The sequence below is a fragment of the Pocillopora damicornis genome, chromosome 1, assembly GCF_964200805.1.
Source record: "Pocillopora damicornis chromosome 1, jaPocDami1.2, whole genome shotgun sequence".
Classification (NCBI taxonomy): Eukaryota; Metazoa; Cnidaria; class Anthozoa; order Scleractinia; family Pocilloporidae; genus Pocillopora; species Pocillopora damicornis.
Window position 1 is genome coordinate 11628861 of NC_142670.1, and position 27746 is coordinate 11656606.

At 38.3% G+C, this 27746-nt stretch overlaps 3 protein-coding genes and 1 pseudogene across 3 annotated transcripts in view; 1 reads left to right on the forward strand and 3 right to left on the reverse strand.

Moving 5' to 3' along the window:
- LOC149051961 (uncharacterized) overlaps positions 1-16098 on the reverse strand; it is a 193801-nt gene extending 177703 nt beyond the window's left edge. The window contains exons 1-3 of the mRNA XM_089180023.1: positions 16032-16098; positions 14733-14894; positions 14386-14463 (exon numbers count right to left, since the gene is read on the reverse strand). Of these exons, the coding sequence (XP_089036149.1) occupies positions 14386-14463; positions 14733-14894; positions 16032-16098 (307 nt within the window). The remainder of the gene's footprint in view (positions 1-14385; positions 14464-14732; positions 14895-16031) is intronic.
- Positions 3150-7053, forward strand: LOC149051971 (receptor for retinol uptake stra6-like; annotated as a pseudogene).
- Positions 8080-13777, reverse strand: LOC149051972 (uncharacterized). Its single transcript, XM_089198542.1, has 3 exons — positions 13587-13777; positions 9799-13115; positions 8080-9475 (listed from the first exon to the last, which is right to left on the reverse strand). The coding sequence occupies exons 1-3, from the start codon at positions 13695-13697 to the stop codon at positions 9472-9474; spliced, it is 3432 nt and encodes a 1143-aa protein (XP_089054668.1). The 5' UTR covers positions 13698-13777; the 3' UTR covers positions 8080-9471.
- A 4451-nt stretch (positions 16099-20549) lies between the features above and the next one.
- LOC149051973 (replication factor C subunit 1-like) lies at positions 20550-27727 on the reverse strand. Its single transcript, XM_089202904.1, has 10 exons — positions 27651-27727; positions 27439-27576; positions 25381-26277; positions 24967-25044; positions 24683-24729; positions 24186-24276; positions 23099-23379; positions 22018-22197; positions 21341-21539; positions 20550-20989 (listed from the first exon to the last, which is right to left on the reverse strand). The coding sequence occupies exons 6-10, from the start codon at positions 24190-24192 to the stop codon at positions 20673-20675; spliced, it is 984 nt and encodes a 327-aa protein (XP_089059030.1). The 5' UTR covers positions 24193-24276; positions 24683-24729; positions 24967-25044; positions 25381-26277; positions 27439-27576; positions 27651-27727; the 3' UTR covers positions 20550-20672.
- Between the last annotated feature and the right edge of the window lie 19 nt (positions 27728-27746).

Genomic DNA, 27746 nt, shown 5'->3' on the forward strand with positions numbered 1-27746 from the left:
CGCGATACTCTTAGTATAAGTCATGTACTTTCTTTCTCGCTGTCAAAATATGTCGAAACTGAATATGGAACACTGCGTTAAATTAGAAATGGAAGTTTAAAAAAAAATAGACGTCGCCGTTCACGTTCTCCAGAGAACGCAAATTTGGGTCATTTCACGTTGTTGTTCTGTAGATTTGCGCAAAGAAATTTACAAAGATTTTTTACCCACGTTCACAGCCGTTGTTCAGTTTATTAAACGTTTTGTGTCGTTCCCGTCGCCGTCGCTTTCGCTGCCGTGGTTTTCTTAAACTCCCTGTTCAAAAGTGCGCGCTATGTTTTTTGATACCGGTCGTTTCCAGGACCATTCTTACCCAGTCGGTTGAGTTGTTTCGCACCCTTACTAAGAAAGTATGTTTTCCATGTTAAGTATGTTAAACGTAAGGTCGGTTTGTTACGTTACATAGGAATAGCTAGGTAACTTTATTTGTACTGAAAACTAGTTCAGATCTTTAGGTCGAGAAGGCGACTTTTCGTTTCCAGACAAGTCCTTATATTTCGCCCACTGCACAAAGTAAATATGTTTGCATATTAACGGTGACTGTATGTAAACTTGAGCTGCCTTTGCCCAAACTGGGTAAGAACTGTCCGAATTTCGCTACAAAGCGACGGTTGTCGACTAGATACCATATTTTGAATGAAATTGCGATCATGGTAAAAAAAAAATAATAACGATGATGATAATGATAATTATAATTAACCGTTATCATAATTCTAATGATATAAAGGATGATGAAGATACAGATAACCGTTATGATTCGATTTAGCGCCCTCGTTTCATTAAGCGTCCCGTCCGGCTTGTGAGCGCCCCCTCGATTCTGTTTTTTTACTAATCACCAGCACCCCCTACTGAATAAGCACCCTCATTACAACAAGCGCCCCTATATCGAATACAGACACTGTTAGAATGTGCGAACATTGAGATCAACCTTAGTTCATCTTTCTTCAATTGTTCACTTAACCCTTTAACCCCTGAGAGTGACTAACATCTAATTTCTTCTCAGAATATCCCCCTGAATCAAACATTAAGGTCATGAGAACAAAGGAAATGATCACCAGTTAAAGAAACTCTTGGTTTTTACATGATTTTTCCCTGTCGGCATCTTAGGAAATGTATAGAGAACAGTATGGCTAATATGCATTGTCATGTTAGGATGTAAGGGGTTAAAGCCTCTATAAAAAAAACGGTGGTCTTCTTCTCAGTCTCAACAATTATGTTCACGTGAGTTCATAGTTCTTTCAAACAAATGATTTTGTCAGCAAATTTTGCAATGATGGCTTGGCTAGTCGTTGTAGTCAGGATGGATCCTGGAACAACAAATCCATTTCCCAGTCTACTTGATGCTTTTCAAATGAACATCAAAGCCCTGTTCCTTACATTTTGCTGTTTCTCAAAAGCAAAAACCCAAAAAATGATCCCTGTCCCTAACAAGCGCCCTGTTTCGAACAAGCGCCCTGTTTCGAACAAGCGCCCTTTCTTGAAGTACCAAAAGTAAGTAAGCGCTTCGGTCCTGAATCGAATCATTGCGGCATGACGATGATGACAATGATAGCACTAGTATTTAAGATACTACTACAAATGATAACACAAGAAAACGACAGAAATAAAATGACGATGATAGAAAACGGAAGATTTTCAAGAACTCTAGACCCGATTAAATTGTGTGAGTCCTTGGTTGGACCTTAAGACTTCTGAATCAAGCCATCTACACAGCTTGTCATGTGACAAGCGCACTGTATGTGGCTAGAATAATTATCTCCAATGTCTTGTGCATTAGAGTGTCATTAAGATTTTATTGTTACCTTTTTTTCTTTGCTAGTGGAAGAGTCTCCGATTTTCTGGATATCAGATAGCGTACACATTGATTGGTATAAAAAATGAATTTGATGTCATACAGTATCTTAAATGCAAATCTTCTGTTTGTTCATTTGTTCGTTTGAATGATCGACATCAGTGTCAAAGCAATTGCCACCTACCCCTCCCCTAACCCAACAACAGTCAACTGATAACAAGTTAGGGTTAATGTTGGGTTAGGGGAGGGGTGGGGGCGCAATTTCTTAGATACTGACATTGACCCTGTTTGAACATGATACAGATTTACTAAGGAAGTACGCAATAGTAGGTGTCAGAAATTCTGAGAATAAAGTTTGCGTGGTCCTTTAAGAGGGCTATTCAACGTTTTTTTTCCGCAGTGACTTTTATTCTCCTACAGAGTTGTCGCGTTTGAGTGAATTTTTGCCGTAGATTCATGAAACGACTCCTTTATGTTGTTGCCAAAACTTGAATTTAAAGAGATTCAGATTGTTTATGATTTCTCCATAGCTGAGAAGCAACGCGGTCGTTAAAGGGAAGTAATAGTATTTCATGAACCTTTAAATTTTAAGTCATTGTTAATACTATAAGATGGGCTCGTAATTTCGCAGTGCTCTTGGTACTAATGTGATCTCACCATGCAGCTCTTTGATGTTTTATCTTGGTTTCTTTTCTAGGTTTTGGCGCCTTGACAATTTTTCTGTAAACTGCGGCTGTTGCTCCGGCAATCGTTTTCAAATCGAAAGAATTGTTCATCCCAGGATTATGGAAACATTCGAAAAAAACCGGAATTGCTTTGTTGTAAGTATTACCGATGTATATGTTGTATCGATTTGAATCTTAAGAATGAGAGTCATATGACTGCATCAGATTGTTGTCGTATGGTTATTATGATCTTTGATCGTTGTGGGCGAACTGCGTAAAAGGCGGGAAAACACGAGTGACCAAATCACGATTCGTTCAAGTTTTGAATCTGATTGGTTGAGAAGATGGCGCGAGCTTTCTGGACCAATCACACGGCGAAGTTAAGCAAAATCACAACAATCATCGATTACTTTCGACACTCGATTGAAAAATATTCTATTACATGAAGAATGCAACTCTAAAGATTGTTTAAGCATCAAAACAAGATACAACAACATATTTGCAGGATCAGGATTTCGTGGCTAAGCTGGATTTTTAATTATAATCATAATTTCATAATTATTGTGAGACTTAAGGGCTTTTCGAAAGACGCAATCTAGTACTCATGGAATGTTTTTTTTACAGACCCACTTTAGCCTCGGCTATTTTTTTTGATGTTGTTCCAGTTGTTTCTAACACATTTCGTCTTCCGTGACTCGACTTATCCAAAAATCCTCGTCACAATTGATAACAGGTATTGTTGTATATCAGTCTGAGCTGAATCTCTTGTTGTGTGATACGTACGCCTTGAACAACTGATCTACTCATGAAAAACACGTGCAGGCATTTATGACTAGTACTAGGCTTGACAGAGTGCACTCCAATTCGGTCTGTAATTCATCAAGTGATTGAAAAAATTATAACAGCACGCATATAACGCGTATAGTCACACAAGCATGCTGCGTCAAATGGCTACTTACAAGCATAACGTGAACCGTACACTGTCCCATTAGTGCACTAATCAAACCTATAGCGAAATTCTCGAACGTAATTGGTTGTCACCAGCCCGATTTGAGCACTAATAGGACAGTGTCATGTTTCTAATTGGACAGTGTAATAGGACAGTTAAAGGGACAGTTAACACCTCATGCCTGTGTAAGTCAATAGAATACGTCATGGACTGTTGTCTCGCATTTCGCCGAGTTAACTGTTGCTTGCAACCTCAACCGATGTCTAGTTTCTTTCTTAAATTTTGTTACGACTAGACCGAATTGGACTCCGCTCGGTCCTATTTGGCTGCTGATGACCAATGGCGTAGCAAATTTTATTATTGTGTTAATTGTATGTCATATACTGTTGTATGTTTAGTGGTCAACTCACGCCTCGCCGAGAGAACATTCAATACAAAGCTGCAGTAAATTAATTGAACGTCGACGCAAAAACTCGCCGACAGAGACGTCTCTGATAAGAAGATTTTTAGCATATATCTACATTGTTATCGTTGTTTGGGTGTTTATTGTTGTTATTCATTTTGTTGTGGTGGTAATGGGTGTTGTTGTTTTCGCTGCTGTGATGGTTGTTGTTGTTGCTGTAGTTGTGGTTGTTGGTTTGATGTGTGTTGTACTGGTTACATCCAGGTTAATTAGTAATTCTCCTAGATTCACATCTTGCTTATGGGTCACTTAGCTTAAAATACTTAGCCTGTATCGTGCCCACTTTATATTTGGTCTCTTTCTCTCTCTTTCAGACGGCTTTTCTCCGTCATGTCGTACTTTTTCTTCTTCTACAACATAATTCTTGGAATTTTCTCTGCATTTATGCGAATTCTAAAGGGCATGCTTTAAGGAGTGATTTTCATCTCTCGTATCGATCGAACATCACTGATGCAGGGTTTTCAGACTTAGGACAAAGGTACGTAGCACGCGCCCAGTACAGGCAATTTATAAGTGGCAGAGGCTATGTGAAGGGAGATACAGCATACAGACCTATTCTGCTGCCGTGTTGTTCACTGTTTCCTAAAACAGCTTTTAACCAATGAATTAATGTTCATAAGATTTCAGCGACGAAAGGAAGAGGAAAGCAGAAATTCCTCAGTGACAAGATCCAACAAATTGCTTAGAACGCAGCAAACGGTAGTGGCTTAGTAGCGATTCGTAATAGCTTCACGTCTGATTGTTCGAGAGGGTTGCACGAGATTTATAGAGTTGTCATTGTGCTAACTAAAGCATAACCTATGGGATCCTGGACAACCTTCGACTCTCACTTCAAAATTTCTTAATTTTATTTCTAGCTTTTGTCGCATACCTTGGTTTTCTAACTGTGCTGGTTTCCCACAGACATCCCTTGATGCTGGTGTTCTGTCAGTTGCTTATTGACAGACAAAAAGATTACCAGCTACTGGAAGAGCGTAAGTAAACTGACTCCAGAATCACAACTCGGATGAGATGATGCATTCCTAGGATGGCAACCGGCACTCAGCAACCAATGAGAACACTAGAAATGATCTTTCCACGGAGGGCAAGAAATACATAATTTTCTTTTGTTAAGCGTCGTTATTAGTGTGAAATCGTGGAAAATTTGGCAGAAAACGTACCCCATTCCTTAAGTCAGATTTGGTAAAAAATGGGTAATATTGAGAAGAAACTTACCATGTTCTGTTGGTTACTATTCATTTCATATCCATTCTGTGGTCGCGCGAGAATATTGAAAGTTAGGCTTTCTTCTTTGCCACTTTGCACAGCTTTTTGAGGAACTAAAACGTATCTCACTGACTGTTACTTTTAAAGCCGACCTTAAAAAAAATTATTGTATTCTGGGTGATATGAAACAGTTTTAAGGCTTTTCATGAGGAGAAAAAGAAACATCCCTGCTGTGTAACCTTTTGGCCTATTTTTCTCTATTGCTATGATTCCTTTGTTGCCATGAACTAATTTTTTGAAGAGTAATTAATTTGAAATACTCGACGAGGTCCCTCCAGATCTCGTCCAAACCTCTCAAACGCAGCTTATATTGCCGTTCCTCTCTCTTTGTCTTTCAGGCCCTAGTCGGGAGCCCCGTCAGCCGCGCATGTCTCAAAAGGCTGTCAACCGCTGGTTCCTGGCCGTGACTCTTCTACGCAACCCATCTTTTATCAAGTACCGCCGCCAAGGCCAACATTTCACGGCATCTGTTGTAACTCTTGGAAGCGTCAACTTTAACATTCCAGTAAAAAACTTTGAAATTAACTCAGAAGGAAGAACACTGTTCTTTCCTTATGGTTCACTTTTCCGGAGATCTGCTATAGCTTGGGATAAAGGTCTCCTTCGTTTGTTTCCACAGTATAATATAGTCTGTATCTGGGTGTCGTTGTTGTCGTTGTTGTTGTTTTTTTTTTTTGGTTTTTTGCATTTTAAATTTTTGGAGTCAAAATGTTACTCCCTTAATGGAAACTACCCTAAATTCTGGGCTAAACTTTATTAAACACGTAGATTGTGGTAGAGAAGTGAGCAAGGAAGCACACAAGGTACTTATTGAAAAACAATTTAAAATTGTGGGTTTTCATTGCTGGCTTCGGAAATGGGAATTATATTGTCTGGCAAACATGGAGAGGCAAATGGTAAAATTTGAAATTGAAAATAAGTTTTAGGAAATCTATTTCTCTGTAAACGATAACGGTTCTAAATATTGATTAATTTTCTTGGGTACATTTAAATTTGATGGTTTTTTTCTAAAGGTAATATATCAGGTAATGGAAAGTAATATATACAAAAAGAGCAAGCAGTTTACTTTAGTCTAAAAGCCAAGTATATAAGAAAGAAAAAAAAGCGAAAAATAATAAATAATTATTGCGGTTTGCTTAAGCGTTTTAAGCGGAAGTTTTTTGTTTTTTATTTGTGTTTGTTTTTTATTTTTTATTTTTGGTTTTTTGTTGTTCTCCTTTAACTATTACGAAAGTAAGAAAAGTAAAAATTGGTGCACGATACCAATTAGGGGAAAGACTTGGGAAGGAAGGTGAGGGTTTGAAGAGGAGCAAAGACTCAGCGGCAAGAAAGAATACGTAGTTAACAGACATCTGTGAGCATTAACCACACGAGTGTTTTGGCGAAGGCCGATTTCTTTCACAGGTGCGAATATATTTATATACAACTAACGAACTCTAACATCGTGAAGACTTCTGATCTTTCTCGGAAAAAAAAAAAATTAGCGGAAGTGGAAAGTGAGGTATGAGTGAAACATTGAATTCGTGGAACTACCGGCAAAACCGGATTTCATTCAATTTTGCTTGCCCGTTTTTATCCGCGCGGGGATCCTGGTCGAATTCCCGCTGGCTCCCTGGTACAAATCTCCTCACCGGCATCACGAGAGAGAAAGTGACAGTGCATAAGAGGAAAAAAATTGGGACTTTTACAACCGACCGGTTAATACAGGTTCGACTATTAATTCCGAATTAGCCAATCAGCTCACGCGAAGAGCTCTATTCACCTGTGTGGCATATACTAAAAAACTGTTATAAGGTGGGTAGATGGAGTAGAGTTATGAAGCACGAAGAGAAAATCTAAGAAGACGAAAGAAGCCGAAGTCCAGTAATTTCTCAGGGAAATTCTCATCTTTACCTTCTGATATCGTAGCTCTAAGATTCTTGAGATTCCGTCCTGTGATGCTACCTATGAAACAACGTAGCTGTTTGCACTCCCAACCCGGGGGGATAAACGGAACCTCGACCCACCCTTCCCCCCTTTCCATGGCTCTTTTTCGAAAATGATTAAAATATATACCATCGTCAGTAGAGATTTTCTGCTGAAACATTTACGTTGTCGCAGTTTTTTAGATCTGGTGTGAAGTCTAAATATCAGGGCTTACTGACTTTTCAGATCCGGTACAAGGTACTAAAGAGGGAAAGAAATTTATCCCTGCTCGCCTTGACGCCGGTGAATATCTCGCAAGATATATTTTATTTTTTGCGTGGGCTTCATTAAGTATCTCAGATTGAACATAAAAGGAATGCGTACCCACGCCCGTCTCTCCCAGGTTAATCCACGCCTCCAGGATTTTTCACGGCTTGTTTTTCCCTAAAAGGTCTGATTCCAAATTCGAGTTGAAAATGCCACCCTCTTAAACCGTTTTCATTTCACATCTCGCATGTCACCCAATCGAGGGTCCCCGTAGGGTTAAAAGGGTTCATAATAGGGTTCATAAATCGGTCAAAAAAACTAGCTGTTAGGCGTAAAAATTGACAAAATTTTAACCCTTAGTTATAGCAAAAATCAACCTTAGAAATCCTTCCTTCCTAGAAAGTGTTAGTTTGTGTTATTCTGAGTTAACCGCAGCAGAAAAATGGCCATAATTTTAACCGTTAGCCGTAAAGAGTTCTCCTCTGTCGGCCCTCCTCAGTTTTAAGTAAGTTACGCTGTTTTAGTTAAGTTTGCAATCGTGGAAAAAAAATTTATCAATATTTTCTACACTCGAGGAACCACACCGACCTAGGGCACCTCCCACAATGAGGACTCTTTCTATAAAGGGAATGAAGCACCATCTCCCAAAGTGAAAGGTAATTTATTTTTCCTTGTCTCTTTAAAGATATATGACAAAACATCATGTCGCTTTACACGCTATAGAAGCGCGTCGCGTGACATTCTAAGGAACGGCTGCCAATGAAACTAACAGATATAAAATCTGAAAAAATCGAGGTTTATATCTCATTTAATAACTCTATCCGTGGAAATCGGCAAAAGTTGAGCGAATTAGACATAGGTGCGCTCACTACTTCAAACGGTAAGATGTGACAAAACATCATATCTGTCGCATAACGCGCTAAAGAAGTGCGTCGCGTGACATCCTAGGAAACGGCTGCCACTGATCAGTACTAGCAGTTATAGAGTCAGAAAATATGGAAGTTCACCTCTCATTCAATAAAATTATTGAAAGAAATGGCTGAAAGCTATTGAGCGAATAAGACACAGGCGCGCTCAGTACTTTAAACAACAAGTTATGCAGGTTGATGCAGAAATTTTTTCCCTTTGTTATTAACTCTTCCATTCTAACAAAATGCCAAGCGACTTGTTTTATCGTTTCACATTTAAATGTTATTTTATTGTACTTAGATAATAAGTAAACAATCTAATCGGAGAAACTTAATAAAATCATTTGGCTCCAACTTTCTAGCTCGTTCTGAGCTTCCTTCAATGCTTTGTAGGCAGTAACTTAAATTATAAAATAAAACTTGTCGTTTTGCCTTGGACGATAAGATTAAACAATATTCTTAAAATGCATTGTGTAAAAAATTACAATTTATCGCATTCAAAATTAAAGGAGAAATCTCAGAAAATTAACCAATACCAAGACTAAACCCTGGCCATTACGGCCAAAATCTGTCATTTTAAGGCCAGATAAACCAAATTCTGATCGGCAGAAACTAACTTTAAGTACCAATGACTGACTACAAATCCTCGAAAAGTCAATCAAAATTTCTATCTGACATAAAATAAGATAATGGAGCAATCCTACAACTAATTATTTTCCAACTTCCATGGAAATTCTCTGCGCACGCACTTGGCTGTAACAGCTTTACATCACTTGTGAGACAAAAACCGATTGAGAAAAATCTGTAAAAAAAACTGTGGAAACGTTTTCAAGACGTTTCAACTTCGACGTAGACGTAACGCCTTAGTCCTCTTAGTAAGTAATACTTAGATTGAAAATAACTTTTTACATAGCGAGCTATTTAGTCATGAGAATTTGAAGACATCATATAAAAAAGAAAGAAAGAAAGAAAACAGAAGTCTCAACAGGATATCAAAGATCAAGCTCTTAAGAGCAGTTCAGACAAGCAAAAAGTCAACTTTTGAATCAAAGGAAATCGGTTCTCTTGTTAAACTTGACTTTGGCCGTCTTTTGGTTCTTCCTGCTTTGGAAAGAAGACTCTTGAGCAAGATTTCATAAGTAGCTTACTGGTTTCTGGTCCAAATATCAGCGTTTGCAGGTATCCGAAACCACCCTGGGACTCCAGTGCTCACTGCCTTAACTGAAGAATAAAAAAAAACCAAGTTTAGGGAGGATGGTTAAGTTTCCATGAAATATTTCCTAGCACATGAAACGATACGTTGCACAACAGGATTTTTTTAAAAGAAATTTTCTTTTTTACTCCTATCATGTTTACAAACAAGAATGGCATCACCGTAAAGGTGTTTACTTGATTTTCCCGCATCTCAATTTGCCGGAGCAAAAACTAAATTCGTAACCCAACTGAAAGGAAAATAACACGCTTGTATTACTGCTCATACATAGGCTATAATTATGATTTAAGGTAACTTTGTATCGAATAGAATGTATAAACAGAATATTTACTTGTTTCGGTTTCTAATATCCTTGAAATCCAAGCTGACGTCGTCGCCAAGGAGTACAAATGGTGCCCAGTAAAACACCTCCTTGAACTTTTCAATTTCTCTCATACACTTCATGGCCTGATGGAGAGCTTCACTTGCTTTCTTGCCTTTGGAAAGTGCATCGTAGAAGAAACTCATGAACTCCAGGGTTCCCTCGTCGCCAATCGCCCACAAGGTTGCCACAACAGATCTAGCACCGGCACCCAAAAGTGCACGCGCCATGCCGACCACACCCTCGGCCATGACCTCCCCACGAGCAGTGTGACAGCAGCTAAGTACAACCAGACGAGCTCGCAACCCAGTTTCTATCACATCTTTTATCGTCAGTAGATAGTCTTTCTCTTGCGGCTGAGGGTTTTCTCTTGTGGTGTTTGGCGCTAGGATAACTTCTCCAGTTTCCATTTTACCATGTGCTGCTATGTGAACTAAGGCCACTGATGATATTCGTTTTAACACTTCATCTTTTGTTGCCATTTCTCCAGTGAGAGGGGAGACATTGAGGATACGTCCGATTGTCTCCACTTCTTTCCTTGCTCCTGGAAGTTGCACCAAAAGTCCTCCCTGATAGATGATGTGTTTGAAACATGGCTCGCCGACAAGTAATGCACCAGTCTTCATGTGAAAGTCAGCTGGGCAATCATGAATTAGTTGCAACGTCGTCAGAGAGGGAAGCACACGAATTCTGAAAGAATCACTTAGATATGATGAGTTGGAGTCCTGCAACGCTGCAAAAGGCACAAGGCAAAATTGCCCCTCTGGAACGAATGTTATCTCGTTGCCTTCGATCAGGTCAGCAATAGGAGCGACGATGATGTCATGCAGCTTCTTTAAAGCACTTGATTGGGAGTGCCTCACATCAACTCGGATCACATCATCGGCCATTTTCTTTACTGTCGGCGAATCAGGAGGAAGACTTTCGATTTTAACAGTATTTTCATGGATCTCCTTCAGAACAGTTTTGTTCAGCTGCTGGATGAGACATGCCAATTCATTCTCAAACTTATAATCATTGACGTGTACCTGTCTCATCTGGATGTTAGCTTCACTAAGGCGAACCCAGAAGTAAATGCAAGGTCCATTAATAGCTATGAAAACTGTGTTCAATGGTGCGCTGTGCGTTGAAGAATCTTTAGGCTGATATCTTGTGTCCATCAGATCTCTCAGAGCTTGAGCACGTCCTTTCTCTGCGGCAAGAAGAGCCTTTACAACTTGACCTTGTTTGAGATTTATACGCCACAAACCTTTGTATGCACTTTGGTGCTGATTACGATAAGAAATCTTCCACCGATCGTTGAGTTGAAGACTTGCCCTGATATCATCATACAACTCTACACTCAGGTGATAATAGTTAAAGGCCATCACAAGATCTCCTAGGCACTCAAAACTTCTTCCAAGAGAACGGAGTGAGCACGCCTCTCCAGTCTTGTCTCCCAGTTCTTTGGATATTTCGAGGCGACGTTCAAAACACTCGATTGCCGTTTCCAACTCTCTTTGAAAAAGATGATTCTCGCCGAGATGGCAATAACTGGTTCTCTCTCCGGCCTTGTCTCCCACTTCTTTAGCAATTTCTAGATGACGTTGACAGTACTCCACTGCTGTTTTGAACTGTCCTAGTCTGACATAAGCGTTGCCGAGACCGCCATAACAATTTCCCTCTCCGGCCTTGTCTCCCACTTCTTTAGCAATTTCTAGACCACGTTGATGGTACTCGATTGCTGTTTTGAACTTTCGAAGACTCTTGTAAGCAACGCCAAGATTGTGATAACTGATTCCCTCTCCGGCCTTGTCTCCCACTTCTTTAGCAATTTCTAGACAACGTTGATGGTAGGTGATGGCTGTTTTAAACTCCCCAAGCCCTTGATAAGCGTTGCCGAGACCGCCATAACTTTTTCCCTCTCCGTCCTTGTCTCCCACGTCTTTAGCAATTTCTAGATGACGTTGGTGGTACTCGATGGCTGTTTTGAACTCTCCTAGACTGTGATAAGCGTTGCCGAGACCGCCATAACTTTTTCCCTCTACAGCCTTGTTTCCCACTTCTTTAGCAATTTCTAGACCACGTTGATGGTAGTTGATGGCTGTTTTGAACTCTCCTAGACCTCGATAAACGTTGCCTAGATTGCAATAATTTATTCCCTCTCCGTCCTTGTCTCCCACTTCTTTAACGATTTCTAGATGACGTCGGTGGTAGGTGATGGCTGTTTTGAACTCTCCTAGACTGTCATAAGCATTGCCGAGATTGCAATAACTTCTTCCCTCTCCGGCCTTGTCTCCCACTTCTTTTGCAATTTTTAGATCAAGTTGATGGTAGCTGATGGCTGTTTTGAACTCTCCTAGACTGTCATAAGCGTTGCCTAGACGGCAATAACTGATTCCCTCACAGACCTTGTCTCCTACTTCTTTGGCAATTTCTAGATGACGTTGGTGGTACTTGATGGCTGTTTTGAACTCTCCTAGACCATGATAAACGCTGCCGAGATTGCAATAACTTCTTCGCTCTCCGGTCTTGTCTCCCACCTCTTTAGCAATTTCTAGATGACGTTGATGGTACTTGATGGCTGTTTTGAACTCTCCTAGACCATCATAAGCGTTGCCGAGACGGCAATAACTGATTCCCTCACCGGCCTTGTCTCCCACTTCTTTAGAAATTTTTAGATGACGTTGGTGGTACTTGATGGCTGTTTTGAACTCTCCTAGACCTTGATAATCGATGCCGAGATTGCAATAACTACTTCCCTCTCCGGCCTTGTCTCCCACTTGTTTAGCAATTTCCAGATGACGTTGATGGTACTTGATGGCTGTTTTGAACTCTTCTAGACTGCCGTAAGCGTTGCCGAGACGGCAATAACTGATTCCCTCACAGGCCTTGTCTCCCACTTCTTTGGCAATTTCTAGATGACGTTGGTGGTACTTGATGGCTGTTTTAAACTCTCCTAGACCATGATAAACGCTGCCGAGATTGCAATAACTACTTCGCTCTCCGGTCTTGTCTCCCACCTCTTTAGCAATTTCTAGATGACGTTGATGGTACTTGATGGCTGTTTTGAAGTCTTTTAGACCTAGATAAGCGCTGCCGAGATTCCAATAACTTCTTCCCTCTCCGGTCTGGTCTCCCACTTCTTTAGCAATTTGTAGATCACGTTGATGGTAGGTGATGGCTGTTTTGAACTGTCCTTGGTCTTCATAAGCGATACCGAGATTGCAATAACTCTTGGCTATGCCTTTTAGCTCAGCATTAGTTTTCCTCATTAATTGAAGCAGATGTTCGTTGCTGTTTTCAATCTTAAAAGGTGTCAAGGGTAGATAAATCACGGGCGGATTTTCTTAAATGCAGTGAAAATGTGTATTTTTTAAAGTAATGAGAGTATTGGATAGAACTTTAATAATGGAATGATAATTCGTATGTGGGTTTCTTGAAGATATTTGGTTTCAAGTTATTCGAGAATGTTATCTAGCTCTGAAGTGCATTTATTAGTTTAGGTTCGGTCGTCATGGTGATGCTCAGAAAAATGAGGGGCATTTAGCATAAACTCTTGGAACTAGTTAAAATGGCCTTTTCTTTCAAGTTGAGTTTCGTGGAATAATCGAAAGAATTCTTTAAGAATAATTTACCTTTTTAAACTGCTCAGTGCAGTATAAGAGAATATCGCTAACATTATGTGTAAAAGAATCTGTCTGGAACGTATTGATTTTCCTTGAAATATTACGCGTATTGCATCTCGTATCACGTTTGAAACGTTCATTAAAGGATACGGCCAATCCCATATGCAACCAGCTCCTCGCTTCTTTATACAAACAAAGTTCGACACAAGCTCTGGCTCCTGAAAAGGAGAGAACGATTGGTGGTGCGAGGTAATTAATCATTGTTAAGGTATAAAAGTATTGATAAAATGGACTTAATTTGTCATTTAGCTGGGAACAAAAATATAGTAAAGAAATTTGAACTCGTGGAAAACCTGAAAAGGAACAATAAGGAGCTAGTGGAAAGTGGCTACCAATTAAGCTTCAATTGATGATGATAACGATGAATCTACATAACGCATTCTTAATTTTAATGTGCTCTTATGCGTTTTTCAGCACTTTTCGGGAAAGTTTTCCGGCAGACTGCATTGAGCAGTTTAAAACTTTTGAAAGACAATTTTTCAGGTGCCTCCTGGCCGGGTTTAGAACGTCCCCTGCTACGAGTTACCGAGAAGATGCAGGAAACGGAGCTTACGGTTTTTCGTCCATATCCAAGACAAGAATTCCAAACCATTTGCAGATGTCATAGCTTAGGCGGCAGCACATTCTCCTCAGATATTTTAAGACTCTGAATGTTTGTCCAGTCTAGGGCTTGAACCCTCGACCTCCGGCGCTCTGTAACGTGAACTAACCAGGCGGCGGTATTTGAGAGGTTATTAAAATTTAGTCATGCTTTTCATCACATAACAGACATTAACACACCAGATACAATTCACACTTAAAGTGCAGTTACGTGCCACAACCAAACACAAACCCCTTTTGACGAAATCAGAAAAAAAGAATGTTAAACGCTTATGATTGAAAACCCCACCTTTCTCAATAGCTTTGATTAAAGTGGGTTCCAATTGAACAGCAACTGTTGCATCATCAAGACATTCCCCGTAGTTTGCTGTGAAATTCAAGAAATAAGGTTTAAAAAAGTGGTCATCACATGCAATTGCAGCAAAGACGCCTAAAAAAATTGCAATTGCATAAATTGCAGTCCATTTACGAGGATCATTTCTTTGCTTAATTTTGATCTGCTAAATGGTGATATCTCTTTCTATGCTTCTTTTCTGCTGTGACTCTAATGTTTTCCTTTTCTTGACGCAGATGGTGTATTCCATTATCTTGTAACGCTGCATGAGAGATTTATATATTTAGAAATAAAATTGCTACCCAAACGGAAATGAGCTGCTGCCCTGTTGCTGTAAAGCTTGGCGTTCAGTAGTTTATCTTTGCAGTTCACTTGAATTCCTTCCGTGTAGGAGCGTATGGCGTTATTAGCTTCTCCTTGTCTGTATTCTTTGTTACCTTTCTCCAAACATACTTCCGCTATCCCTGAAAACACACCGTTTTAGCGTTAATGATATATTAATAAGTCACACGACCCTTGACGGGTGATTCCAACTTTATACTTCCAAACGAACTTTTATGTTAAGCTGTTAGGAGTCTGGGCTGTAGCTTGGCTATTACCAGCCGAGTTCAAGTTTCTCGGTTTACATTTAGGTCGAGAGGCTTTCCAAACCCCTTTTACACCTGGCTTACGTCTTCCAAAATATCACAAATTTCACTGGGAGATCCTATTTGAACTCAACTTTGTTTATATTCGCCCTTCAGGAGAGTTGGTCTGTGCATTTTGATTGTTTTAAAGTATACAAGCTTTTAGGAGTTTTAGCTGTAGCTTGACTCTAACCAGATAAAGTCTGTTCGGTTTACATTTTGGTCGAGAAACTCTCCAAAATCCTTTTATACCTTGGTTACGTTTTCCAAAAGATCAAGTCAGAACATAAAACCGCATGAGTTATTGAGAAAAAATGCGTAAAGCAAAGCAAAGCCAGGACCGAAAAAGATTAAAACTTGGGAATGTTCTGATAAAAAAAGACACGTCGGGCTGAGAGTGACAAAGGTTCGTACATGACAGGACGGAAAATGCGTGCACTGTAAGTATCTTCCGTTGTCCTATACAAAGCCTTAGAAAAGTTTTCTAAGGCTTTGTATGGGACAACGGGAGGTACTTACAGTGCACTCGTTTTCATTTCATTAAAAAAAATAATGATGTCTACGCTATCTGCTCGAGCGGATTGAGCAATAAGTTGTTTTTTCTTTCCTTTTTTTTTCCATTTTCTGGTAACAAAGTTTGAAAGTTGAGGAAACAATCTTCTTTTTAAAAAACATTCACAGAACATACGCAAATTTTGATGTATATGTGATAAAAACTTCACTGGGGCGTCTTTCAAAAAACCTTGTTTCACCTGGTGTTCTTACCTCCTAAAGGGGCATTGTGTACATCCAATTTAGCGTCACTTGACGTAACTTGACTTTCCTCTGTTGCTGAAATTTCCGAGAAGATATTTCAACTTTGTTAGTGATCACAACTATGTGTAATTACAATTGTGCACCAGAATTAAGATATACTTAATTAATAAACAGTACAAAATCACCATAACTAAGTCTTTCCCTGTTGCTTTTTCTCACCTGTGGCTGGAAACTCATTTTTCACTTCCACTTCTTCTTCCGTTGTTGGGAGGTTGCTTTCTGCCATAGCTAGAAATAAAATTGAATCGATTTTACTGCGCTACATGGTTAAGAATGAACAGAGGAGACTCAGGTAAAAGTAACCTAAAGAACACGTTGTATACTTTATCATACAAGAAGAATGAGAATCTCAAAGCTTCCTCCGTCACGCTATTGTGATTGTGTGACAGCTCCAGTCAAGCTCCTCGGGTTGTGTCATGTTTGTTTTTGATTTGTTTGTTTGATTGTTTGTTTTCGCAGTTTCATCTGATGAAACGTCGTTCTAGGCTGTCCCTTATCAAAATGCATGAGTTGCAATGCACAACCTAGTTGTATCCGGTAGGCATGGATAAGCATGGATCAAAAATTATGCAATAAAAGACTCTTTCTCTCATTCCTTCACCTTAACGCATGTGGGGCTGGGAGAATTCGCGAAACCTATTCAAATCAGCAGCTCCTTCGAGGGTTTGCGTAATCATCACAAATCAGTACCAACACCCGAGAGCGTATTGCGTAAAGAAACACGTTTATGGGCTCCTGAAAGCGAGTGTAAGTTCTGCTCTTCTTCAAAGCGCATGGAAAATTTCTCTCAAAGCTATCAAAAATTGCTGGACATAGTTTTTTTTTGAAAAAATTCCTAAGTTCTAGTAAAGAGAATATTACATTAATTTTTTTTTGGAAGGAGCCACGAAATTTTGAATAACTGGAAGTAGCAGGCCCTTTTCCAGATTATTTTTATCTTTTCGAGTTCGAAAAAGGCGCTGAATACGAGATTATTTTGAGGGACTGGAGGAGATGGCACTGGAAAGTGTCCTATTCATCAAAACTCTTGTTATCAAGAAACTTCATCTGCAACAAATTGAAAGCCAAGCGCAACACACAGACTCCTCCACAGCTTAATCTTGTAGGCCACCGAATTAATTCACTACTAGGCCATATGAACATTTGGGCGGAGGAAGTAGACTGGGAGCGAAATGAAAATGAGAAATAAAAAACAACAACATTTCGATATCGCAAAGCAAAGAGAACTTTAAAATTATTTGTGAACGAATTGCTGATCAAAAAAGAATCTATTTCAATATTACAGTGAATGGGAAATTTAGGAAATTTCCGGGAAGCTGCTGAGGTGGTCTTGCCCCACAGAACAGGATTCTGCTCCAATATCAGCGTTTACTGAGCCCACAGTTTTATCTTCCAGTGCACGATGTAGACACGCAAACATTGTGCTCATTTAGTCTGTCATCGTGCGGCGCGTGATGACGTGCGGCGCACGATGACAGACTAAATGATGACGGAAAAGGTACATCTAATAAAACCGAATGACAGATAACCAGTTGGAAATGATACTAGTAACCACCTTGTGGATACGTAGTTCGAACATTTGAAGACAGAAATTTATTCAGGCGGTGGTTGATGTCCCAAAGCGTTTAAAAAACCAGGATAATTAATCGTGTCGTTGACGAGGTTTAGTTTTCATACGTGATCAAGAAATCCTAGTCACCGTGGTTCTGGGGTTAAAATTTTTTCTTTTATTGACAGGTTTTCCTAATTTCTCTGCTATTTATACGTTAAGGTGAGATCCGTGAGCGAGCAGGAAACCTGTGCTCTGATCGGCCACCCAAGAGTGCAAAATATATTTCTTTCGATTCCAACCTTGATTCCTGACAGAAGGAAAAAAAAGAAATGCTTGTTGCCTGTTGAATACCTCGTATAATGTCGCAACTAAACAATATATTTTTTCCTATGAATAAAAGCTTTTCCTGCCTTTTTGGCTAAAACAGAGGTCACGGAGTCGTCCTAAATGAAAACAAAACAAAACAAAAATCACAACGAAACTCGCAGATTCATTTGGTAATTCCATGGTGCATGAATATATTTTGTAATCGTGTGATACATCCTTTGATCTATTGCTGACGAAGCATTCGTCTCGGTCCCGGCTTAGAATGTAGAGAGGGAAATTGGCCGATGTACAGCCTTCCTAAGCTCATGCTTGTTCAGTAATGCACACGCCTATATGAGGTATTAGGTAAGTTATATCACCTTTAGGAGTTTAAGGCTTAGGGAAATTGCATCGCGTGCAGACTATTAAACCACGAGTCAATCAAGAGAAACCATTGAAATATTTTCACATCTGATAACAATTAACCGGGAAAATTCAACTGAAATTAAATGTGATTGTTGTCAGCCGCAAGAAAAATAAGATGGCGATCTTTCATTAAAAATAACATAAGCTCTACAGCTCTAATCAGTTGCAGAATAAAATTGATTTGTACCCGTTAAACTGTTATCCTCTGAATCCCTCTATTCTCCAAACGATGTCATTTGTTAATTCCACATGCCTGAAAATATAAAGAATAATATTTTGCTTTACAGTAATTTCGATGAAAAAATGAAGGTAACATATTCACGCGTTTGAAAGATCTAACCTCCTCTAATGCCCAGTTTCATGATCAAAATTGCTGTTCTTCTTTAAGAAAGTTTTTGCGCCTGTTTTTTTGTTTGTTTGTCTTTTTCTTATTCTTTTTATGGTTATTACTTGTTTACATGTTTCTCCATGGCGATTAATTAATTCTGTGATTTAAATTTAGCGCGTTTTCTTTTAGTGCAAAACACTCGCAATCCGCAAAACCCCTTTTCTCCTCAGAGCAGGAAATGTTACAGTCTGCCATAACTGACCAGATAAGGATGAATTCACATCGTGAGTTATATTGTACCAATGCAATTTCTCTTCAAGTGATCAACTCAATATATCCCTCGTTCAATATGATACACATTTGTTTTGGTCATCTTCCCATTAGCGTTACAGTTCTCTCAAATTTTCATTTTCCGATTTCACCGTGACAACTTTATAAAGTTTCTAAAAATAATAACGGTAAGCTTTTTTCTTGTAAATAACTCCCGCCAATTCTGCACTTAATATTTTTGCAGTCAAAAGCGTAGGCGTCCAGTGAAATCACCAGAGGGAGATACAAAGCTAAAGAAATCACATCAATAAAATGTATTCTTTATATATACTTTTTTTCCAATTTTCATGTCTTTCGATTATAATATGCTAAATATTTCTTCATTATCTTTCCTCACCTGAAGGGTACTTGCAATAAAGTAACTCCAATAAAGTTATTTTTCTGGAAAAATACTTGACTTCTCGTTGTATCTAGAGAAAAGCATATTTAAATCGTTTCGCGTGCTATGAAGAATTAAAGCGAATACCATAAGTACTCTTCTTAAAGAAATATCCGAGGAAGATATTAAAAAATATTTTAAATCTATATACTCCACGCATCTTTGTGTACGGAAACCCTCAGTGTATCTTAAAGGAATTTTACGAATAAATTGTTACTGCACCAGTTTTCTTTAAGTTAGAAGAGAAATCTGAGGCCCTAGCTCTCTGTCTCTTTGAGCTCCAGAATTGTCTGCTGAGTTTGGATGCAGTAAGCGAGACCATAAACAAATGTATTATAGTTCATGCAGGCAAGTGACACATTTGATACTGGAATCAGAAATGCTGCAGCTTCATAGATCCCTCACGAGAAGATAAATAAGCTACCTCAAGGTCTGGTATGTTTATCTACATGTCAGCATTGATATCTAATCTGTCGTTTAACCTGATCTAGCGGGTAGGGTTTTTTTTTCCGGTCGCGATTAAAAATGACTTTTTCCTTTGTCACGAAAGAGCTTAAAATTTATTTCCCGTCATTATGCATTCGACATTGATGATCTTTGCAGTATGCAGGATGATCCTTTATGTATCCATGGTATGTCATGGCTCATTAACGAGAAATATTTAGCTATGTGGGTGAACTTCAGATCGCAAAATCCGATGGTCTAAGATTCGATCCTGCGTTCGTGACGAGTAAACAAGATCAATATTTCTTTCATTCTTTTGTCTCATATTTCGAATTATTTCTATTTGTATCTTTAGTCAATACCCGTTTATCTCATTCACTGCATTAGGTCGCTATTAACTTATTCTGTCCTCACCTTAACTCCTGTGAAAATGTGATTTGCTCCACAAGTGTGTAACAAAACGGTGCACTTGGTAACACCAGCGGTATTGAAGAAGCTGAATATGAGCTCACCGAACTCGAAACAGAAAATCGTGTATCATTGTTTATTTCGTGATCCATGATTCTATTTTGTAGCTATGCTGTTTCACTATTTATACGCCAAGTTTGAACAGGGCCTCATACTACATTTTTTAACTTTTCATTTCCATTAATCCGGAGTTCCTTTGTCTTTAAGTCCATATTAGAAACCATGAGCAAACTATCGTCTTTGCGTTTGCGCCGCGAATCGAAGCGAATCAAAGCGGAAAAAAAAAAACAAAACAAAAAAACTCGCTCTTGAACTTACAGTACGCACGTGGAACTCGGGTGAGTAAGAGATGTGGGTTATTCACTTATATAACCAAAACTAACGAGACCTCATGTGTTTCCTAGGTTTTTTTTTGCATCACAAAAGAAACACAAACCGAACGCATAGTGAAGGAAATTTCCTTAATGATAAGGGCGACTTGTCGGCTTAGAAGCTTCACAAGTTTTGTTGGAAAAGTTGACCAATAGAGCTGTAATTTACGTCACTAACTCAGTTGATAATAATAAATTAACTACAGAGGAAAGTCAGTTTAGTAAGACTGAAGAATGAATGAAGCATCTTTAATAATGTCAAAGTCATTCCAAATGTTACAGAAATTTGACAACCTGTCAGAAGGCCATCCATGGTTTTATTGCTCAGTGACTGAGAAATGTGTTCTTCCAAGGTCTTTTTGCTCCGTGTATCACTGGCATTCATTTCAGTGAAGGTAAAACCAAGCTCTTCACAAACAAGTGTTGCTGTTGTGGTTTTACCAACTCCTGGGGAACCGCACAGAAGAGCTGCCTTTAAGGACGACCCATCTTGGTCTTTGTTGAAAAAGGAAGCTGTGCAAAATAAAAATGTTTAAAACTGTGATTCCATTACTAACATACTAACTGCATGTATAAGTGACTGTCGAGTGAAATAAATTCATCAAAGTTCATAAGTTACAGCTGTTTAAAAAAATGTATCTCTGAATGTGGGGATTAGGAAACATGTATTTATGTCATCAGTAAGTTGTACAAATGCACCTGGATGCACCCAAGAGAGATTATATTCACTAAGTATAATCACCGCATAATACATGTAGGATGCTCACTGGTGAGGAAATTTAAGGCATACAGCTGAAGTATGAATTAAATTTACTGTGAAGTTATGCTCTTGTGCTAATTGTTGGAGAGGTTTGAAACACCCACCTTTCAGTGCAGGTGATGATGATAGTGTTTGTGTTGTTGGAGATGACACAGATCTTTCGCTCAGTTGTGACAAATCCCCTTCAGACTGATCTTTTCTCTGGCTGAGGGACTCCACTGGATCAGCTTTCTCCTTCTTTGTCTTCTTGTGCACACTTAGTGGTTCATAGCTGGTCTTATTGCCTGGTTTTGTTCTGACAAGCTCAAACAGACCGTCTTCATCTATTTGTAATGTTCCACATTACCTTAGCCTTAACAAAGAAACCATAGTTTCCTTGTCCAGTAATGTTTAGCTGTTCAATGAAGTAGAGACAACCTTAAATCAGTTAAAGGGTCTCTAAACAAAGCAATGTTTAATGACCTCCTCAGCAAGAAATATAAGCTTATGCCTATGAACAAGAACAGCTCTTTCAGAAGCCAACAAACTTGCAAAAGAAATAATTAATTTCTTCCCTAACTTGTAAATTTTTCAGTTCTTGTTAGTTTGCTACACAGACTTATGAATTGTTCATTAATTGAGTTAATTTATGCAAATTTGTGGCAAGTTTCCCTAGTATTTTTGCAGAAAGCCGCAGCCCAGCTTTGTTACAAAAATTTAAGGAAAAAGGTGCAACCTATATGTTGGTGTTCATGTTTTTGTTTTTATTTTTTCCTTTTTTGATCTGTGTATTACAATGTACCTTAGAAAGTTTATGCTCTCCAGGATCCCGTCCCACAACGACATAACTTGTTTTCTTGCTCACTGATTGGGTAACTTTTCCACCATATCGTTGAATCAAATCAGTGGCCTCCTCCCTCTCATTACTTTCCAAGACTCCTGTAATAACAAATGTCAGTCCATCCAAACAGTTTTCTGCTCCCTAAAAATTAAATTATCAAGTGCGTGCATGATTCAAGATATGCAGACGAATAATTAATTCTTCCCTTGAAGACCTGCTAATACTGTCCAAACTGAAAAGTTATAAATGGTGAAAAATGAAAAAAAACTCTGTAGATACACCATAAACATTTCAGATCAATGTCAGCATCTGTGCACCTACCCCTCCCCTAACCCAACAACTGTCAACTGCTTACAAGTGAGGGTTAAAGTTGGATTAGGGGAGGGGTAGGTGGGCAGTTTCTTAGATACTTACATTGAACCAACATTTGAACAACAACTGAGAGTAAAAGGATAAAATACATTTTTTGTTTAACCCTTTAACTCCCATGAGTGACCAAGACAGAACTTCTCCTTACAATATCAATACAATATCATGCAGACAAGTGATGAGAATAAATAATCAAGCAGGGGATTATTAGTTGATCCAAGACCAAATTCTCCAAACTAACATTACAAGAATTGTATGACAGACAGTAAGGAGAATAACTAATGACATCTCGGAGGTAAAAAGGTTAATCAAAGCATGCATTTTACAGTTTTTCATGTAAACTGTATCTGCAGATTTTCCAAATAAGCCTTAATTCTAATAATCTTCATTTTGCTTTGTCTTGCATCTCTCATTAAAATTTGAAAGGATGGAAAACAAACCATAAAGAGCTTGAGAGATAATGATAATTTAACTACCAGAAGAAATTAATATGTAACTTCTCCTGAGAATATCCATAGATTATCCAGCAAACATGTAATGAGGATACTAAAACTTATCAAGTACATGTAGTTGTTATAATGATCTAACAACAAACTCTCATTATTAATTTACAGAGAAATGTGTAGAGCTAGAGGGGAGAAATAACAATCAGATCTTGGTCTTTGAAAGCTACCTGAGGGATTTCCTTTGAACCAAGTGTCCTGGGATTATCTCTTGCCATAAAACCATGGTAGCCAAATTTTTTCTTTTCCAATGAGGGTGGAACTTCAACCACTTCCTCTGATTTTGACACCTTTTGGTGTTCCTTGGGTTGGAGTTTCCTGACTAAGATCTTTTTTTCCTTTTTTGGAGTAACAGTTTTCTTTGGACTTGGTTTTGAGTCTCCAACTGGAGTTTCTGGAACTGTAGCAGCTTTGGCAGCCAGTTTGCTAAAAGAGTTGTCTTTGGTACTTCCTGAAAAGTTCATGGATAAAATTTGAAGTGAATAAAAGTTACATGTATATCAAACATAATAACCAAAAAGAGTTGTCCTCACAAGGCAAGAGTTGTCCCAAATAGGAATGTTGATAGTGAAAGACACTGCTGCTTTGAAAAATGGAGACAAAGTGGCAGCATCTTCCTGGATTGTCAAAGTTAAAATCACTAAGAATGTACCTAAAAGTTTTGTCACCACAGTTACTGTTTAGTGTAAATTCTACATACAGTACTGGTTGTATTTTGAGTGGTTATAGTATTGAAAGTAATGTTTTGTTGCAAGTATTGTTAGCAACGTGCATCTGAGTAAAAACCATCTAATTTCATAGGAGGACAAGTTTACATATACAACTGACATGTGCCACCAGTTTTACAAGTTTGAGTAAGCTTTTGGATCTTACACAAAGCCAAATTTAGTCATAAAATGTTATTGTTTCATCTTCAAGTACCTTATTCAAGTGCTTAAAGACACATACCATACACATGCAAGGAGAAATTAGATGCTGGTCACTCTTAGGTGTCAAAGGGTTAAATGTATCAGCATAAGAGCAGTTTCCTATGACAGATCTAACATTCTCAATGCTTGATGGGAGAGAGGATAGACAAACAAACACACAAACAAACAGACAAACAAACAGACAAACAAACAGACAGACAAACAACATTAACCTGGACAATTTTTAAGAAGCCAGATGCTTCTCCAGAGCAATATCTTACGTTCTAAAATAACACCATGGTTTGGTACTGAAATATCAAATATAATAATAGAGTGCGATGCATGTTACCTCTCATTAACTTGCTGGACCTCTTTGGAAGCTGGCTTTTCTGTTTGTTCAAGAGACTTTTTTAATTTCTAAGACACAACTTCTTCCTCATCTGTAGAAACCACATCAAAATACAATTAGAGCATCATAATATCAAAATTTTATTTAAGGCACAGTGATCTAATGGTAAGTGTGCTCAACCCTGGATCAAGTGGATGGTTTTTTTTCTTTGGCAAGCTAATACATAGGCAAGGTTAAAGGTCAGGTGATGTAAAAAAACCTGACCTCATTTTACCTCAAGCTCACCTGACACTAAATAAATTATTTTCCCTATTCAGCCCTCCCACTCCATCAATGAGGAGAGTCCCCCTAAACTCTTTTGTAGAACTCAGTCATGTAAAAATATATTGTCTTTTCATGCATCATGAAAAATATCCAAAATTCTTTCACATTCACATGAAATTCAAAAAAAGAGAATTAAGCCAAATTCACAAATTAAAATTTTCACTCTTTCTCACCTGTTTATAAAGCTGTTAATCCTACAAGTTTGGCTCTTTCAAATAACCTGAAATTCATCAGGGAAACAAAATGGTTTGTCAATCACATTTAATTCATATAATTCTTCATCCATGGGTCGCGTTTGAATAAAGAAAAAACTGTTCAGATGGAAATGGAAGGATTATGTCATCTTTAATCAAAATTCATGAAAAAAAATTGAAATAATGATTCCCCTGCAAACAAAAAATATTTACTTCTCGTAAAAAGTATAGGTACCCTCAATAATTAGACATAATTTCTTTACCTGAGTCCAAGCTGATTGGTCAATATTCTACTTTTCATAGCTTTTGAACTCTCCTCCTTCTTTACTGATGTGGCTTTTCTAAAAGAGACATGAATAAAAGAGAACCAGGTTCTGAATACACCCTGACATCAGTATGTATATTCTCCATACTGTTCCCTAAGCATTTTCTGAGGCAATTACAAGGAGAATTTTTTAAAATAAGCAAGAGCTTTTATAGTTAGTGATCATTTCCTTGACTCTTGATTCAGTGGTGATATTAGGGTCCAAAAGTTTAACCCTTTAACTCCTAAGATCTGATTGTTATTTCTCCCCTCTAGCTGCTATACGTCTCCTTCTAAATTAGTCATGAGAACTTGGCACTAGATCAAGATAGCAGCTTCTACTTCATTTGATAAGTTTAAATATTTTCATTACCTGTTTGCTGAATGTGTAGACATCATAAAGAGAGGTTTCATGTTAATCACTTCTGGGAGTTAAAGGATTAACTACAGCTGTATGAAAGGGAACAAAATTCAAGAAAAAAATCACATAACTGATTTTTGGAGGAAGAGGATCTTCATCAGAATCTAACAGAGATGTAAGATTAATTTAGAAATAGGGTCAGGACATCATTGAGATGTTGTATGTATACATGTAAATATGTGAATCTTTTTACACCCTAATTTATTTATTTAGCTTCCCCTAATTATCTCAGGCAGGGAGACCACCACAGATTTAGCCAATTACAGTGGATCCCACATTAACAATGACAAGGCCAGACCCCCCCCCCCCCCTCAATTCCCAGTAAACAGGCCAGACTACATCACAGTAATCTTGTGAGTGGGTTCTTTAACATCCCCTGCCTAACCAAATTAACTAATTAATAGAAGCAGGAGACGGGACCTTCGGTTTATTCATTCTTATCCAAGAGGACTAGAATGTCTATCCATTTGACATTATAGAAAGGTAGCACATTATCCTCAGTTATTTTAAGACCCTGAGTGTTGGTCCAGCTGGGGCTCAAACCCTTGACCTCCTGCACAACAGTCCAGCACTCTAACCAATTGAGCTTAACCAGGAGGCTGTTTCTGTAATAATGCAAATTACATTTGGAATTGACAAGGACACTGTACAGCACAGTACACCATTAAAACAAAACCAGAGGTGTAATAGTTTGTGTAGAGTCTCAACATCTGTTCCTTTTGAAACTGTTTGTGTTCATCCTAAAACATTACCCGAGTCAATAATGTTTTTTCCTTTCTTCTTCATCTTCTGATTTTCTTTTGGTTTTTGTTTTCAGGCAATGTCATCATCTTCACTGCTTGATAAACTCTGCCCAGAAAATCAACAATTACATATTTTTATTCACACAAATGTGAGATAAATTCACTTCTTTGGATCTAACAATAACAACTGGATAAGATCAAGGGGGGTGTTGTTCCTCAGAGCACAACTTTCTTACAAATCATTTTCTCACACCTCAGAAAATCAAAAGACACCAGGCTTGTAGAAAATATGGTTTGGGTTAGGTGAAGTCTCAATGCTTCTTTATCACTAATCTTTCAAGTTAATCAACAATTTCATTTTCCCTTCAGTCTGAATAAATGAAAATTAACCAGTACTTGTCAAAATTGTGAAATAAGCATTAGTATTACATACTGCAACTGCTCTGCAGACTTAATAAGTTGCAGTTTGAACAAATTTACAGGGAATGGTAATGTCCAAGATATTTCGAACTTGAGTGAAATTTAGGTAGCAGTGTATCACATCATGCTGTTTAACCCTTAAACTCCCAGATGTGATTAACATGTAACTTCTCCCAAGACTATACATACAATGTCCAACAAAAGGGTTATGAAAAACATTGTTATCTTGATCTAAGAACAAATTCCTGTAACAAATGTACAGGGAAATGTGTAGCCACTAGAGGAGAGAATTAGCAAACAGATCTTAGAAGGTAAAGGATGAATACAAAATTGCTTCATTTTACAATCCTGTTTAAGATAAAACCAAAAAGGCAAAACATTGTAACTTATCAGCCTCACTCAGCTACCCTGACATACTCTGACAGACCATTGAAAATTATACCTACAAAGTTAGCTAACACACATTACCAAACCATTTCTCACATTCCAGTCCAGAAAGATACCTTGGGTTAGATATATGTAGTGGAATGAAACTCTTGGTTAAAACATGTCGTAAAATTATCTATTATGTGCAAAATTAAAGATTCATGACAAAGGAAATTTTACCATATATGGCAATAAATACCAATTTTAGCGAAATAAGGTTCCCCCCCTCTATCCCCAGGAGAAGATAGATGGGAATGTGAATCGCAGAGTACGTAGATACACATGATGAACGATTCAGTCAGACGGGGGCTGTGATATGGGCAGATCTTTGGGCAGATCTTTTCTCCGTCACCTCTGAAGTCGAATTCCCTGATAACACAAATAAATTTCTCTCTCAAATGCTACATAATCCATTACTTACCTTGCTTTTCGTTCGGCTCTTTCCTACATCATGTTTCGATAATGACTTCCCAGTAGAATCTTTGCCGCGCTTATTTTCTACTTTCGAAGCGCCTTGTTTCGCTGTCTTTCCAGCAGAGCTAAAGAACGATCGAGTATCCTGTAAAAAATATGTAATTACAATTAAAACACCGGTTAAAAGACTGCAGCTGAGAACTAAAAGGACTCACGAACCATTTTAGTATAGTGACACGTTCACATTACTCTCCTACATTTCTCCGCCATCTTTGAAAATCCCCTATACTTCAGTCAGCGGTCACCAACCTAGCT